The sequence below is a fragment of the Rhineura floridana genome, chromosome 2 (genome assembly GCF_030035675.1).
Source record: "Rhineura floridana isolate rRhiFlo1 chromosome 2, rRhiFlo1.hap2, whole genome shotgun sequence".
Taxonomy (NCBI): Eukaryota; Metazoa; Chordata; class Lepidosauria; order Squamata; family Rhineuridae; genus Rhineura; species Rhineura floridana.
Genome location: NC_084481.1, coordinates 89,380,850 through 89,398,410, shown reverse-complemented (window position 1 = coordinate 89,398,410; position 17,561 = coordinate 89,380,850). Strand labels below are relative to the sequence as shown.

General features: G+C 43.6%; 1 protein-coding gene across 8 annotated transcripts in view; it reads right to left on the bottom strand.

The window, feature by feature from the left end:
- The window catches only part of LOC133376667 (uncharacterized), a 43,298-nt gene that overhangs the window by 10,356 nt on the left and 15,381 nt on the right, over positions 1–17,561 (bottom strand). For 3 of the 8 annotated variants that reach the window (XM_061609236.1, XM_061609235.1, XM_061609237.1), the window contains exons 2-3: positions 10,380–10,594; positions 5,878–6,055 (exon numbers count right to left, since the gene is read on the bottom strand). The exons of 1 other annotated variant lie outside the window; for it this stretch is intronic. In XM_061609236.1, the coding sequence (XP_061465220.1) occupies positions 5,878–6,055; positions 10,380–10,480 (279 nt within the window). In that variant the 5' untranslated portion in view covers positions 10,481–10,594. Of the gene's footprint in view, positions 1–5,191; positions 6,056–10,379; positions 10,595–17,561 lie in introns of those variants that run through there. 4 more of the 8 variants (XM_061609238.1, XM_061609239.1, XR_009760548.1 and 1 more) reach the window with 3 other exon arrangements.

Genomic DNA, 17,561 nt, shown 5'->3' with positions numbered 1-17,561 from the left:
CTATGGGAAATCATTTTCTTTTGCTTCTGTTTCTGTGTCTGTCTCCTAACAACTCTCAGCATCCTTCACAAACTACACTTCCCAGGATTGTTTGGGGGAAGCCATGACTGTCTAAAGTGAAATAAATGTCTGACTTGGGCATGGCCACGTGATTAGCCTTGTGACTCTGGCTTTTAGAACACTGACGTTTCTTACTGATCATGCCCGATACAATAATAGACTTCAATGTTAATTTTCTTAAATTAATTAAAAATCAGCCATGCATTTTTTAAACCTTTAAACTGCAGAAAATAAAGGTCAGACTTTGGGGCAAGGACAGTAATAGGATTACAGGTACTCTGTGAACATGGCTGAGTTTTAATTAATTTCAACAAATTATGAGACCACTGAGAAAAAAGTCCAACAGGTGTCTGGATTTTTTTCTCTTATTTTTCACTCTGAACTCTCGATTCTTTCTGACTTTTTTGTGTATCACCATGAAAATTGAGAGGGTTGTTAAGCAAGCATTTCTGAATTCAGGACTATAAGTTTTGTAAGGTTTTGTTTTGAAATGAGTTTATAGGAAGCATCAGAATGGCATGGGGGTATTTTCAATTTAACTTTGCAGAATGCAAAAAATCCATGCTAGCTATAGTATACAGCCACTCTCGTGGCTGTATAATCAGCAAAATTTTAAAAATGGTGGAGGTTTTCCTGGATTTTCTTATCTTAAGCTGTGAGGTGTGCATGCAAGTATGTTTGAATGCTTTGCATCCCCCTACTTGGAAAAAAAATTCTAGCACTGCACATGGAATATTAGCACATCAGAGACATGACTAGATTAAAAACTTTTATTTGACTTGAGTGTGGCCTTTGTGCACTATCCAAAGGCAATCAGTGTGGCCCTAATTCACTGTCAACATTCTCTGTCAATTGTAAGATGTTTGACAGGCAAGGTGCTGCTGGAAGACTTTCCCCCTTTGCTTGGCATACACTGCCACAGTCACATTAACAGTAGCACCATAAGCTGTTTATGCAACAGTGCAGTGCAGTGCAGTGCAGTGCATCAGCACCATGAGAACGAGTGGGCCAAAAGTAAAATAAGAAGAGGGTGTGTTGACATGTGTCTGCTTATCTCCGGGCTTTCAAAAAGCTTTTGACAAGGTAGCTCACCAAAGTAAGCTTAGCAGTCACGGAATAAGAGAGATCCTCTTGCAGATCAGGGATTGGTTAAGTAGCAGAAAGTGGAGTCCCCCAAGGGTCAGTTTTGGGATCTGTGCTTTTTAACTTGTTCATACATGATCTAGAGTTAGGGGTGAGCTGTGAGGTGACCAAGTTTGCTGATGATACTGTTCAGGGTTGTTCATAGAACGGTAGAGTTGGAAGGGGTCTACAAGCCCACTGAGTCCAATCCCCTGCTCAATGAAGGAATCCAACTTAGAGCATACCCAACAGGTGGCTGTCTAGCAGCCTCTTGAAGACCTCCAGTGTTGGAGAGCTCACCACCTCCCTAGATAATTGGTTCCATTGTTGTATCGCTCTAACAGTTAGGAAGTTTTTCTTGATGTTCAGTCGAAATCTGACTTCCTGTAACTTGAGCCCTTTATTCAGTGTTTTGCACTCTGGAACGACTGAGAAGAGATCCTGGCCTTCCTCAGTGTGACAACCTTTCAAGCATTTGAAGAGTGCTATCATATCTCCCCTCAGTCTTCTCTTCTCAAGGCTAAATGTGCCCAGTTCTTTCAGTCTCTCCTCACAGGGCTTTGTTTCTAGTCCCCTCATCATCCTTGCTGCTCTCCTGTGAACCTGTTCCAGTTTGTCTTCATCTTTCTTAAAGTGCAGTGTCCAGAACTGGATGCAGTATTCAAGATGAGGCCTAACCAGTGCTGAATAGAGGGGAACTAATACATCATGTGATTTGGAAACTATACTTCTGTTAATGCAGCCTAAAACAGCATTTACCTTTTTTGCAGCCACATCGCACTGATGGCTCATATTCAGCTTGTAAACAACAATTCCAAGATCCTTCTCACATGTAGTATTGCTGAGCGAAGTATCCTCCATCTTATAACTGCATTTGATTCCTTTTTTCTAGGTGTAGAACTTTGCACTTATCCCTGTTAAATTTCTTCTGTTGTTTTCAGCCCAATGCTCCAGCCTATCAAGATCACTTTGAATTTTGTTTCTGTTTTCCAGGGTATTAGCTGTCCCTCCCAATTTTGTATCATCTACCAAATTGATAAGCATTCCCTGCACCTTCTCATCCAAGTCATGAATAAAAATATTGAAGAGCATAAGGCCCAGGACCAAGCCCTGTGGTATCCCACTTGTTACCTCCCCCCAGTTTGAGAAGGAAGCATTGATAAGCACCCTTTGAGTACGATTCGGTAGCCAACTCTGGATCCACCTGATAGTTGTTCCATCCAGCCCACATTTAACCAGCTTGCTAATCAGAATATCATGGGACAATTTGCTAAAAGCTTTGCTGAAGTGGAGATATATTATGTCCACGGCATTCCCACAGTCTAGTAGGGAGGTTACCTGATCAAAAAATGAGATAAGTTTGGTCTGGCAGGATTTGTTCCTGATAAATCCATGTTGGCTTCTACTAATCACTGCATTGTTTTCAAGGTGCTTATAGAATGACCGCTTTATAATCAGCTCCAGAATTTTCCCAGAGATTGATGTCAGGCTGACTGGTCTGTAGTTCCCAGGTTTCTTCTTTTTGCCCTTTTTGAAGATAGGGACAACATTAGCCCTCCTCTAGTCATCCAGCACTTCACCCATCTTCCATGATTTCACAAAGATACTAGATACTGCTTCTAAGAGTTCTTCAGCCAATTCCTTTGTTACCCTAGGATGCAGTTCATCAGGCCCTGGAGATCTGAACTCGTTCAAAGTAATTAAGTATTCCTTGACCTTAAGTATTCTATGAATCTCAAGCTGCAATCCTGCCTCTTCAGCTTGTACTTCATGTTTGCCAGGAGGGTCATAGGCCGTCTTTGGGGAAAAGACCGAGCCAAAGTAGGAAATGAGCACTTCTGTCTTTGCTTTGTCATCTGTTATCATTTTGCTATCTTCACTGAGTAGCTGTACCACCATTTCTTTTCTCTGTCTTTTACTTTGCATATGCCTGAAGTAAGCTTTTTTATTGCTTTTAGCATCTCTTGTTAACCTCAGCTCATTCTCAGCTTTAGCCTTCCTGACGCCATCCCTGCAATTCCGTGATACCTGTCTGTACTCTTTCTTTGTAGCCTGGCCTTCCTTCCACTTCCTGTATGAGTCCTTTTTGTTTTCAGCATGTAATCTCCAAACTTTTTGTGAAGTTGTGAACTGGCTTCTTCTGCTGACTTCCCCCTTTTCCTTGTTGAAATTGTTTGCAATTTTGCCTTTGCAATATACCTTTTTAGAAACTCCCACGCATCTTGGACTCCTTTTCTCATTAGGGTTGCTTGTCATTGAACCTAACTTACCATTGTTCTGAGTTTATTAAATCGACTTTCCTGAAGTCCAGTGTACAATGGCAACTCTCAGCTTTTGCTTCCTTTAAAATCAGAACTCTAGTATAGTGTGGTCACTTTCCCCCAGAGTTCCCATAACTGCCACTTCATCCATCAAGTCATCTCTATTGTTTAGAATCAAGTCAAGGATAGCTGATTGCCTAGTTGCTTCTTCCACTTTCTGTAGGAGAAAGTTATCTCCACATCAGGAATACATCAGGGGCTGTGTTTAGCTGAATTTGTCTCCCAACAGATATCGCAGTAATTGAAGTCCCCCATTACTTACCTCATGCCTCCTCAAAACATTGGCAATTTGCTTTTCAAAAGTTTCATCCTCGTCTTCTCCTTGATTGGATGGTTGGTAGCAGACTCCAACCACCATGTTCCTTTTATTCCATTTCTTTTAATCCAGATACTCTCGGTGGGACTACTGAGCTCATCCTCCTGTATTTTTGTGCAGATATATATATATATTTAAAACAAAAAGTGATTGTGAAGAGCTCCAAAAGGACATCTCCAAACTAAGCAAATGGGCAGTAAAATGTCAAATATGATTCAAACAAGTGTGAAGTTATGCGTATTGGAGAAAAAAATCTTAATTTCATATATACACCATAGGGTCTGAACTGACAGTTCCTGCACTGACCAGGAAGGACAGCTTGGGGTCATAGTGGATAGTTTGATGAAGTTGTCAACCCAGTGTGCAGCAGCTGTGAAAAAGGCATGTTCCATTCTAGAGATCATTAGGAATGGTATTGAAAATAAAACTGCCGATATTATGATGCCGTTATATAAATTTATGGTGTGGCTGCATTTGCAATACTGTGTACAGTTCTGCTTGTCTCACCTCTAAAAGGATATAGCAGAGCTGGCAAAGGTTCTGAAAAGAGCAACCAAAATGATCAAGGGGATAGAACGACTCCCCTATGAGGAAACATTGCAGCATTGAGAGTTTTTGAGTTTTGACAAGAGATGAGTAAGAGGTGCATGATGGAAGTTTATAAAAGTATGTATGACATGGAGAAAGTGGATAGAGAAAAGTTTTTCTCCCTCTCTCATGCCACTAGAACTCGTGGACATCCAATGAAGCTGAATGCTGGAAGATTCAGGACAGACAAACGAAAGTACTTCTTCACACAGCACATAGTTAAACTATGAAATTTCCTCCTGTAAGAGATATCTATGGCCACCAACTTGGATGGCTTGAAAAGAGGATTAGACAAATTCATGGAGGAAAAGGCTACTAGCTATGATGGCTATGCTCTGCCTCCATAAGCCAAGGTAGTATGCTTCCAAATACCAGTTGCTAGAAACCACAGGAGGGGAGAGTGCTCTTTGCATTTAGGTGCTGCTTGCTGGCCATTGGTAGCCAACTGGTGTGAACAGGATGCTGGACTAGATGGGCTATTGGCCTGATTCAGCAGACTATTCTTATGTTCTTATGATATGGATACTTCTATGACACTTGGAGTGACGTGCAAAGAAGGATTTACATGTCACATAAATATTATGCTAGAGAGCCTCCAGTTGTATAAAACTTGCCATGAGCATTGAAAGTGCTATAGCAATAATATGTGGCGGTCAGTAAAACATAACAAAATGTAGCTTTTACTGAGCCCAAGTGTTTTGCAAAACTCTTCACTTCAGTTTCAGGGTTTACTTACCCAACTCGATTGAACCCACAATGGTTTTTCCTTTCATTTTATTGTATGCATCTTTAAATTCAAACTTTACTAAATATTAGGGGGAAAGTTCAATCTGAGTGCAGAGTCTTCTCTTGTTCCCTCCCCGGGCTAATTTTTACTGAAATTTACATCTGTGCTGCTGACTAGGTCAAATGACACTCTGAAGGTCATACACTGAATCTGAGAGTACAGAACATCTGGAATCTGGTTGGTTCCTAACCTTGACAGACTACACAACCTCTGATTTCAAGCATCAGACCTTTCCTTTGTTGCAATGCTGTCTCCACTGCCGGTCTTAAATGTACAGCGTCTTCAACAGCAATGAGTGACAAAACATCCATGCTTCCTCTGTGCCAAAAAAGCCTTGACCACCATGTTTCATCAGTTGAGGTGAAATTTTCAGACAAATGGCATCACATGCATTTGCTCAGCTTCTGCCCCCACCATCCCTTGTGAGTTTACAGGGGGGTCCAAAAGTACCACAATATCCCAGGGGGAGGGGACCAACAAACTGTATGTTGTAGAATCATAGAACAGAATCATAGAATCATAGGGTTGGAAGGGGGCCTATAAGGCTACTGAGTCCAACCCCCTGCTCAATGCAGGAATCCAAATTAAAGCATACCCGACAGGTGCCTGTCCAGCAGCTTCTTGAAGATCTGCAGTGTTGGAGAGCCCACCACCTCCCTAGGTAACTGGTTTCATTGTCGTACCGCTCTAACAGTTAAGATGTTTTTCTTGATGTTCAGTTGAAATCTAGCTTCCTGTAACTTGAGCCCATTATTCTGTGTCTTGCACTCTGGAACGATCGAGAAGAGATCCTGGCCTTCCTCAGTGTGACAACCTTTCAAGCATTTGAAGAATGCTATTGAGTTTTGCGCATACCATGGACTGCGAAGAAGACAAATAATTGGGTGTTAGAACAAATTAAACCAGAACTGTCACTAGAAGCTAAAATGATGAAACTGAGGTTATCATACTTTGGACACATAATGAGAAGACAATAATGCTGGGAAAAACAGAAGGGAGTAGAAAAAGAGGAAGGCCAAACAAGAGATGGATTGATTCCATAAAGGAAGCCACAGACCTGAACTTACAAGATCTGAACAGGGTGGTTCATGACAGATGCTGTTGGAGGTCACTGATTCATAGGGTCGCCATAAGTCGTAATCGACTTGAAGGCACATAACAACAAAAATCAAATCTCCCCTCAGTCTTCTCTTCTCAAGGCTAAACATGCTCAGTTTTTTCAGTCTCTCCTCACAGGGCTTTGTTTCCAGTCCTCTGATCAACCTCGTTGCCCACCTCTGAACCTGTTCCAGTTAGTCTTCATCCTTCTTAATGTGTGGTGTCCAGAACTGGACACAGTACTCAAGATAAGGCCTAACCAGTGCTGAATAGAGGGGAACCAATACTCCAAGTGATTTGGAAACTATACGTCTGTTAATGCAGCCTAAAATAGCATTTGCCTTTTTTGCAGCCAAATCACATTGTTAGCTCATATGCAGCTTGTGATCAACAACAATTCCAAGATCCTTCTTGCATGTAGTATTGCTCAGCCAAGTATCCTCCAGCTTATAACTGTGCATTTGGTTTCTTTTTCCTAGGTGTAGAACTTCACACTTAGCTAACAGGGATAAATTCATTTTTCATTCAGAATGAATGAAATTTCATTCTGTTGTTTTCAACCCAATGCCCAGCCTATCAAGGTCTCTTTGAATTTTGTTTCTATCTTCCAAGGTGTTAGCTGTCCCTCTCAATTTTGTATCATCTGTAAATTTGATAAGTATTCCCTGCACCTTCTAATCCAAGTAATTAATAAAAATGTTGAAGAGCACCGTGGTACCTTGCTCATTACCTTCCCCCAGTGCACTTCTTTATATGAGGAGTTTAAGAGGAGGCAGAGAAAAAGCATCGGTGCATTTGAGACTTGAAAGCTGTTAAGCACATAAGGCCTGCTGGATCAGACCAAAGACCTATCTAGGCCAGCATCCTGTTTCTCACAGTGTCCAACCAGATGTTGGTGGGAAGCCCACAAACAGGGCATAAGAGCAGTCGTCCTCTCCCACTGTTGTTCCTCAGTGACTGGGATTCAAAGGCATGCTGTCCCTGATACAGGAAGCAGTACACGACCATCATGACTAGGAGTCACTGATAGCCTCATTGTCCAGCAATTTTCTAATAGATTTTTAAAGTCCTATAAATTGGTCCACATTCACCCCAAACATTTATTCCCCGATTATTCCACTTGAAACAGTCATGACTTCCCCCAAAGGGTCCTGGGAAGTGTTTGTGAAGGATGCTGGGAGTCGTTAGGAGACCCAAGTTTCCCTCACAGAGCTACAATTCACAAAGTTCTCTGGGAAGAGGGACTGACTGTTAAAACCACTCTGCCAATTGTAGCTCTGTGAGGAGCAGTCTCCTGACAACTCTTGGCACCCTTCACAAACTACACTTTCCAGGATTCTTTGGTGGAAGCCACGACTGTTTAAAGTGGAATATTAGTGGAATAAATGTATGGGGTGATTGTGGCCTTGATAGCCATCACTATACCTTGTGGTAGCAAATTCCGTAAGTTTAACAAGAGAAGATCTCTGCCTCAGAATGGGGTGGGGTAATGTACTCAGAGGATGCTGCCCCACCAAGCTCAGTCTGCCTTCAGTCAGCTCCCACCTGCTTGCCTTCTTTATTACAACCTGTCTAGGGGATAACATTCTTGTCAGCTTCTTCCTCCTCCCCAGTCTCAGTGTTGCCTTTGTAGAAGGAGGAAGCTGGGGACAGAACTAAAATTAGTTGGCTCTGCCTGGCTCCAGTTACTGTTTAGGCTCCCTGCCTTCCACCCCACCAGTCCCAATGGGCATCAGCCACCGCTGAATGTACTACAATATCTAGGAGACCCTTCCCTTTATGACCAGTGGAAGAGATAATTTTTTCAAACTACTGTGGCCTGATCAATAGGACAATTGAATAATTGCCAAAGGAGTAGCAATGTTAGTCCATAAGGTGCCACACTAAATCTGTTCATCTTTATAGCGCCTGAACTTACATATTTTTACAGTTATATTAGCTTAACGGTCATGGCTTCCCACTCAATAAGTACACACACCCAAATCCTGGAACCTACTGATGCTGAGAATTATCCAGCCACAAGGGTGGCTATATATTATAGGCAGCATGGATTTTTTGCATTCCACAATGTTAAATTGAAAATACCCCCCATGCCATTCTGCTGCTTCCCATAAGCTCATTACAAAACAAAACCTTACGAATCTTATAGTCCTGAACTCAGAAACGCTTGTTTAACAACCCTCTAAATCTTCATGGCGATACACAAAACAGAGAGAATTGAGAATTCAAAGTCTAAAACAAAAGAAAAAAAATCCAGACCCCTGTTGGTCTTTGTCAGTAGTCTCATAATCTGTTGAAATTAATTAAAAATCAGCCATGTTCACAGAGTACCTGTAATCCTATTACTGACCTTGCCCCATACTCTGACCTTCATCTGCTGCAGTTTAAAAGTTAAAAAAAATGTCTGGCTGATTTTTAGTTAATTTAAGAAATTTATCATTGAAATCTATTATAATGTTGGGCATGCTCAGTAAGAACCAACTGTCAGTGCTCTAAAAGCCAGACTCACAGCTGTTTGACTTGTCTAATCAGGTGGCCACACCTACGCCAGACATTTATTTCACTTTAGACAGTCATGGCTTCCCCAAAGAATTCTGGGAAGTGTAGTTTGTGAGGGGTGCTGAGAGCTGTTAGGAGACTCCTTTTCTCCTGACAGAGCTCCAGTAGCCAGAGTGGTTTAACAGTCATGTCTTGTTTCTGTTATTTGGGCTGATTGCAGATGTTGCCATTACTCACCATATGCTCAGAGGCACATGTTACTAAATTCTTCCAAGCTACACAGGAAGTGGATTGGACTTTGAAAGACCAGCCCAAACTGTATTTGCATTTTTACACATTTGCAGGGCAGTACAATATCTCAGAGAGGAGGTCAGGTCTCCTGCTTCCCTGGTACATTCACTATAGCTGCCCAATTTCCCCACTTTTTAAAATTTGATAGAAATATCTGTTGGCTATAGATACATTCTTAAACCGCAAGGTTTTTTTGCCTGTTAATGCATATTCTGTGAGATACCCAAGCTGCCTGTTCCCCTCAGAATGTCAGTTTGCAGGGCCTGGTTCCTAGGTAAAGGGAATGACAAACCAGTGGCGATAGAAAGGCTATCAAATTGTCTGGAGGCTGTGAGGGATTGGATGAGCAGGAGTAATTTTAGACTGAATCCCAATAAAACTGAGGTTATGTTGGTGGGTGAGAAAGAGCAGCTGGGGATTATGGATTTGGTGCTTAATGGGATACAACTGCCCCTAAGAGACCACGTCCAGAGTTTGGGGGTCATTCTTGACTCCCAGCTATTCATGGAGGCACAGGTAGCAGCTGTTAGTTGGGCGGCGCTTTACCAACTTCACCTCATTCGTAGGATGCGCCCTTACCTCCTGAGCCACCTGCTCTCTAATGAGGTACATGCTCTGGTTCTGTCCCGGCTGGACTATTGTAATGTGTTATATGTGGGTCTTCCCTGGAGAATGGTCCGTAAGCTGCAGCTAGTGCAGAATGCGGCGGCTCACCTGATTAAGGGGTGCCGCCGCTGTGATCATATTACCCCAGTACTTAAGGAACTGCACTGGCTACCGGTGGCTGCTAGGGCCAAATTTAAGATCCTGGCTTTAACTGTCAAGGCACTCCACGAGGCTGACCCACTTTACCTAAAGAGTCACCTCCACTTGCACCAGGGGCGCCAGCTTACAAGATCGTCCTTGAACGGTTCGCTTCTTATTCCCCCAACAAAAGCAGCGAGATTGGGGAGGTCACGGTCCAGAGCTTTTTCAGTAGTGGCTCCCTCACTTTGGAATTCTTTGCCAACTGACCTCCGTCAGGCCCCTTCCTTGTTATGCTTTCGTCAGGCCTTGAAAACCTGGCTCTTCAACCAGGCTTGGGAAGGGGGTTAGGGTGCCAGAGGGTAGTTCCATGGGGGTTTATTCAGTTTTAAATGTTATATTGTTTGCTTTTTGAATTGTTTTTACATGGATTGTATTGTATTTTGTTGTACGTCGCCCAGAGTGGCAGATTAACCTCTGCCAGATGGGCGTCTAACAAATCTAATAAATAAACAAATAAATAAATAAACAAATAAATAAATATGCTTCTTGCCTTCCCAGTGATTTGGGTTGATGGGATTGTAGTCCAAATGTAGTAGGGCACCATGCTGAGGAAGGCTGGTCTAACGGGTTCCCATCAGCCCCTGCTAGCATGGTCACTAGTCAAGGATTATGGGGACTGTAGTCCAGTAACATCTGCAGGGCACAATGCTGGCTTTCTCTGGTCTAATAGATAGGATCAGATAGGACCAGAGCTTGGAAGATTACCTTTAAAAAGGAATAAATTGCAATTACTGTTACATGGCCCCAAAAAGGAATAAATTACCATTACAATTGTTCTGAAAGGAATTGATTACGTTAGCATTACTCAAAAGCAGAGCTTGGAAGATTACTTTTTAAAAGTAATAAATTACAGTTACAATTACATAGCCCACAAAAGTAGTAATTACCATTACAATTGCAATTGCTCTGAAAGTAACTGATTGCTTTTTCTCAATAGTAATCACTACAATTACATTTTAGACAAAACAAACACAAGTGTTTTAGATGGCTGCTGCACATCTAAGTAGCCTAAAACAACATTAAAAATAAGCATACACATACAGAGGTAGTAGAATAATTCTTTTTATCCATAAGATAGCAATGGTGGTCTCTCCGCTGGTAAGGGAGGCGGGGAGGGAGGCAGAGGCCACGACTCAGATCTTTGCACATCAAACCAAGTGCAACCCCCCCCACACACACACACACAATCTTAGCCAGCAAGCATAATCTCTCTCACTTAACCACCTCCCAAACCCTGCCCTGCCACCAACTAAGGGACACTCACTGCAGCAAACATTTTCCCCTGAGATACAAAAAAGTTAAAATATTGCAAATGCAGCACAGTAGCCAGAGAGGGTGGTGGAAGCCACTTTGTGTGCCAAGTGCAAACACAGTATTCACACACACACAAACTGAGGTATTGCTGTATCACTTTTTAGAGCTGGAAGTCTGCATTCCCTCCTTGGCAGACATTTTTGAGGGCCACATGCCAGTGGGAGGAGGATGACGGTGGCCAGGGCTCCTTATACCTACCCCGATTCAAAGCCCTCATTGCCGCCCAGTACACCAGTGCAGAGATTAAGATCTTCTCCACTCCACCACAGTTTTGCTTTGGGCAGACCAACAAGACCCCAGAGTTCCTGAGGAAATTTACAGCCGGGGAGCCCCGCCGCGGCTGTGCTCTTTGGACCACTGGCCCCGCCTCCCTCTCTTTCCTGTCTCCACCCGAGCTTGTGAAGCTGGAGCTGAGGTGCAGCAGCCGTTGGAGAGTGAGGGAGAGAGCGCAGCGGGAGCGGGAGCCGGGGCCCAGCAGTAACGTTTTTAGCAGCAGCAAGAGCCCCACCGCCAGTGCCACCAGTAGCACCACCAACACCAGCAGGCCCGCCGAGACTCTTCCCCACACAGCACACCCCTTCCTCATGCCGGTCCCGCAGCGGCCTTGGCTTGGCCTCAAGCATGCAGGCAGGCCAGTGGCAGCAGAGGCAGCCACACCAACTCGGTGAAGGAGCAGGAGGCGACAGCAACAGCAGCAGGTCTGTTTCTTCAGGAGCCTTGCCTGCATGTTCCTTTAGGACTAATCTAACTTTTGCCTTCCTGAACCGCTTCAAGGAGCGAGTTAGCTACCGGGAAGGGCCTACCGTAGGCACCAAGCCTCCTTCCATCATGGAACTCAAGGCAGCGTATGTGAGGTTTCTCTGCAGATATCTATCCAGGCCTGACATACCCAGACCTGCTTAGTTCCAGCTAGGTAGTGGACTCATGGACTTATGTGCTTACCTTGGGGCCAATTTTAGTGCTGCAAGTGTTAAGTTGGAAATGTAGATTGTGATGGTTATTGTTTAACTCTTGTATATTGTGTTTTGTAAATTGTATTGCTTTATTGTTTTATTGATGTATTCTTATATTGTATATTGTATTTCCGTAAGCTGCCTTGAGGGCCTTGGGCCGAAAGGTGGGGTATAAACAAATAATAATAATAACAATTATCGTCTTTCACCTCCACAGTTCATCTCCTTTCTGTTGCTGCCTCTTCCTCCTCCTTTATCCATGTTCTTGCCCTCCTGTTGCTTTTTCCCTTCACTCCATTCTTCACCACCACCATCCATTTTTTTAAACAACTGTTTTCTCCACTCCACCCGTCTCACTCTCTACCTCCTCCCTCGTCGCCTCCTACCCACCCGCAGAGCATGAGGGAAGAGCGACGCTGCACAGAAGCCCAGTTTGAGGCACATGATTTTCATCCACAAATCAGAGGAGCAGAAGATTTCCCCTGCTTCCCCCCCCAAGTAACGCCCCAAAGTAATGCTGGTAACATTACAATTAGTCCACAAAAGTAATAAAATTACTTCTAGTTCTATTACAATCAAAATGTAAAGGAATTACCCACTTGTTCCTCAAAAAAGTAATGAATTACAAGTAATTCATTACTTGAAACTAATTACTTCCAAGCTCTGCTCAAAAGTAATCACACAATTACACTTGTTACTTAAAAAAAACTAGAGTGCCTACAAGGTGCTGGCAGTCATCTAAGACAACATTAGAAATAAACACACACACAGGGAGTAGTAAAATATTTCTTTTTATCCATAAGATAGCAGTGGTGGTCTCTCAGCCGGTAAGGGAGGTGGGGAGGGAGGCAGAGGCCACTACTCAGATCTTTGCACATCAAACCAAGTGCAACCCCCCACACACACACACAATCTTAGCCAGCAAGCATAATCTCTCTCATTTAACCACCTCCCAGACCCTGCCCTGCCAAAAACTAAGGGGCACCCACCTAAGCAAACATTTTCCCTTGAGATGCAAAAAAGTTAAAACACTGCAAATGCAGCAAAGGAGCCAAGGAGGGTGGCAGAGGCCACTTTGTTTGCCAGATGCAAACACAGTATTCACACACACACACACACACAAACACACACACATTGTCATCTTTCACCTCCACAGTTCTTTATCTCCATTCTGCTGCTGCCTCCTTCTCCTCCTTTATTCATGTTCTTGCCCTCTGGCTCCTCTCTCCCTCCTCTTGATTCTTCACCACCACCATATATTTTTTTAAACAATTGTTTTCTCCACCCCGTCTCGCTCTCCATCTCCTTCCTCGTCACCTCCTACGCACCCACAGAGCATAAGGGAAGAGGAACGCTGCTCAGAAGTCCAGTTTGAGTCACATGATTTTCATCCACAAATCAGAGGAGCAGAAGACTTCCCCTGATCCCGCCCCCAAGTAACGCCCAAAAGTAATGCTGGAAATATTACAATTACTTCTCAAAAGTAATAAAAATACTCCTATTACAATCAAAATGTAAAGGAATTACCCACTCATTCCTCAAAAAAGTAATGAATTACAAGTAATTCATTTTTCGTAACTAATTACTTCCAAGCTCTGGATAGGATATGGGCTTGCAAAGCCCTACAAGGCTCCTGTGCATCTTCCCATTTAAGTCGAAGTACAAGAAAATAAGGAGGAGGGGGTGGGGGATTCGACAAACACTTTGTTGTATCCCCTCCCTGGTGTCTCCATTTACCACTAGGTTTTTAAGTTTCTCTTTTATTACTGCTCTGATCTATGATCACAGATGGCCTGATCACACTGTCAAACAAAAGAAGCACTGTGCTACAAAGGCAATGCCTCCGAAGGAGCAAATTAGAAGTTCATGGTGCAGCTCTTCTACTGTTTGGACTGTATCTGGCTCTGCACAGTCTTGGCCACCCAGCAGTAGATGGACGTTTTCAACAGCAATCTCACACAGTTAAACCCTTTGCAATGCAATTCTAGTTCCACCCTGCTGGTGCTCCTGCTGGCTCCTATTGGTCAGTGTGGAAGGCGTTCTTTTCTTTTTGGCCATACCAGACTGGCACAGCAGAGGGACCCAGATTGGTCCCCTGCCCAGGAAATGGGCTGGCTCAGGATCCAGCAGATACTTGGTTGGCCCATCCCTGCCCCTCAGATGCTCTGTTCTGGGGTCTTGCATTGGCTACCACAAGCAGGAACACCACCGGCTGTAACTCCAAAACAGCCGGTGCCTTTAGGGGATGTTGCAGGGGCTTGCATGGCAGAAGAGGCCACCCCAGAAGTAAAGCCTGGTGAAGCCTGGTAGAGGGATACCTCTGCCAAATCCTAACCTCTCTTCAGCAGCACAGATCAGTGGTTAAGTTTGCTCTCAGACAGCTATTTCTAAATATGAGCTGACCAGCAGGATTTTCAGACTGCCCTTTCTTTCCCCATTCATTCTATGTTTTTGTTCCCTCCTTGCTCTCAACAATCACTTCAAATTGTCCAAGAGAGAATATCACATTGCTGCATTTTATCAAGTTTTGTCTCTTTCTAGCTGTCAGCGGCTGGCTAGGTGAACTTTCTGTCTCTCTCTTGATAAGTCCTGGCTCCGCCGCCCCCCAGCTCCAGACCCCATTTTTCCCCCACACTGACTCACAGAATCATAGAATCGTAGAGTTGGAAGGGATCCATAAGGCCATCGAGTCCAACCCTTGCTCAATGAAGGAATCAATCTTAAAGCATACCCGACAGGTGGCTGTCCAGCTGCTTCTTGAAGGTCTCCAGTGTCAGAGAGCCCACTACCTCTCTAGGTAATTGGTTCCATTGTCATATCGCTCTCAGTTAGGAAGTTTTTCCTGATGTTTAGCCAAAATCTGGCTTTCTGCAACTTGAGCCCATTATTCCATGTCCTGCACTCTGGGACAATTGAGAAGAGATCTTGGCCCTCCTCTGTGTGGCAACCTTTCAAGTACTTGAAGAGTGCTATCTCCCCTCAGTCTTTTCTTCTCAAGACTAAACATGCCCATTTCTTTCAGTCTCTCCTCATATGGCTTTGGTTCCAGTCTTCTGATCATCCGTGTTGCCCTCCTCTGAACCCGTTCCAGTTTGTCTGCATCCTTCTTAAAGTGTGGTGTCCAGAACTGGACACAGTACTCAAGATGAGGCCTAACCAGTGTCAAATAGTATTTCATGCAATTTGGAAACTCTCTCCCTTGTTGCTCCCACTGTCTCTTGTTTGTCATACTTATCTTAATTTTTGCATCTCTCCCTCAAAGAGATTTTTCTCAAGCCTCTCCTTTCTTAGGCAAGCTGCAAACATTTACAGTACCTCTTCCACAGCCAGGACCAAATGCCAATGGAGCACAAGGCTTCTGCTTGTATTTGAATTCTGGATTTGGCTTGGGAGGTAGTCTGAGGGGTCTATTTGAGCAGATTGATCTTGCAGTCACCTGAGGAGTAGTTTGCATGGGGGATTTGGGAATGGAAATCCAAACCACCCTCCATCCGACCTCTGGCCTGCAGTATTAAATGTGGACGACATTGAAGGGCTATTGTATCCTCATTTCTCTTAGCACAATCTTTCAACTGGGATTAAACATGGGACCATTCTCATGCAAAACACGTACTATGCCCCTGATCTACAGCCCTTCCAATAATAATAAATGGAACCATTGTCCCCCATTCCTTCTTGTGAAACTCGCATCCCCTGCTTCCCAACTTCATGTTCTATGTAGTGAGTTCCTGCAGATTGCCTCTCTGGTTACATTAGCAGCTTTAAAAAGGATGTGGTTCTCCAGATTGGTGATCTGCAATCCTAGGTGATGTAGGAAATTCACAGTTCAGATCTTGTCTTTGCTATGAGCTAAGTGAGTAGCCACTATCTTCCAGCCCCACCTCCAACATCTGCAGTATATGAATAATCAAAGTGACCTACCTTTGAGCACAATGCATGCTAAACACTTTGAACACTCTGAAGTGGTATATACTAGGGAAGTGCATCTGCTGTACCCTGACTTACAAGGTAAATCAGGGTGTTTGGGGGAAGGTCCTCACATTCATGAGTGGGATCACACCATTAAATAGGTGTCTTGAAGTGGACCGGCCACTCTGTAGCTTTGGCTGTCCAAAAAAATGCATGACTCTCCCACCCCCATCCCGGGAAACAAAACCAAGCTGACTGGGGAAACTTCCAGAGCTCAAGAGGGAAGGGGTGGAGAGGTGGGAGATCTTTTATTTTGATGGATAGGTCTCATTTTTAACCACAGTGAATTATTTCCCCAGGGTGCTCTTCCTATCACAATGATTTTGGGGTGGTACACACCAACCAATTAAAGCACATTTCCCCCCCAAGAATCCTGGGAACTGTAGTTTACAGAGCTTAAATTCCCAGCATCTTTAACATTTGGGGGGGCATGTTTTCAATGTGCTTTAAATGCATGGTGTGTAGCGTATGCAGCCTGTGCTTGGTTGTACATCTGTGCCTTTCCCTATGCAAGTGAATGGACAGATCTCTCTCTCTCAGGGAAAAGAGGCTGTATCACCAAAAATCCATGGTCGGTATAGAAGAGAGATCTCTTTCCCAGGGAGAAGATACTGTATCGCCAAAAATCTGTGGGAGAGGAACCCTCCACCAGTGCCCCTTGGAACCTTGCTGGGGGAAGACATTTTCCCCACACCAGTCTTTCCTGGGGGCCCATGCCCTTTTTTCCACCACCATCACCCATGATTCCTGTTGTACCTATCCCACAATAGTCAACTCTACTCTTATGGGAGAACCAATGTAGCTATCATTCTGAAATTTGGCAGGCTTCTGGCAAGAAAAAAATGGAAAAAGTTACTTTGTTTAAAAAAATCAGATTTTAATATATGCTTATATATACACGTTTTTAGATTCCCCATTACAGCAAATCAGGATAAAACAGACTTTGTTTTGAACAGATCTAATTTGATCCTCAATAGTGAGTCAAATCGGGAAGACACAGAGTGGCTCTGAAACAGATCAGGCTACTTCCCAAAGCTACAGATACAAATATATTTCAAATCTTATGGCTGATGCACACCCTTGGTATATGAATTATGATGTATATGGGTACTCCTAACATAGCTCACTATTGTCCCAGTTCCTCGATAGAGAACCATCACTATAAGACTGCAACAGGTTCTATGTCACCTACTGCATTTAATTAGCTTAATAAGATCTGCACAGACAGCTGTTCAAGGTTATACTCATTCCCATTATGGATGAGCTCTCTCCAATCTATATACAACACAACACATTATCTCTTTGGAAACATAGATGCTCCAGCTGCTAAACAAATGTAAAATAAAAAAGGAGAGAATTCTTATCCCAGAGAGTCTCGAAACTAAAAACACATTACAAATAGGAGGAACAGGTAGACAAGACAGGCATCGCCTCTT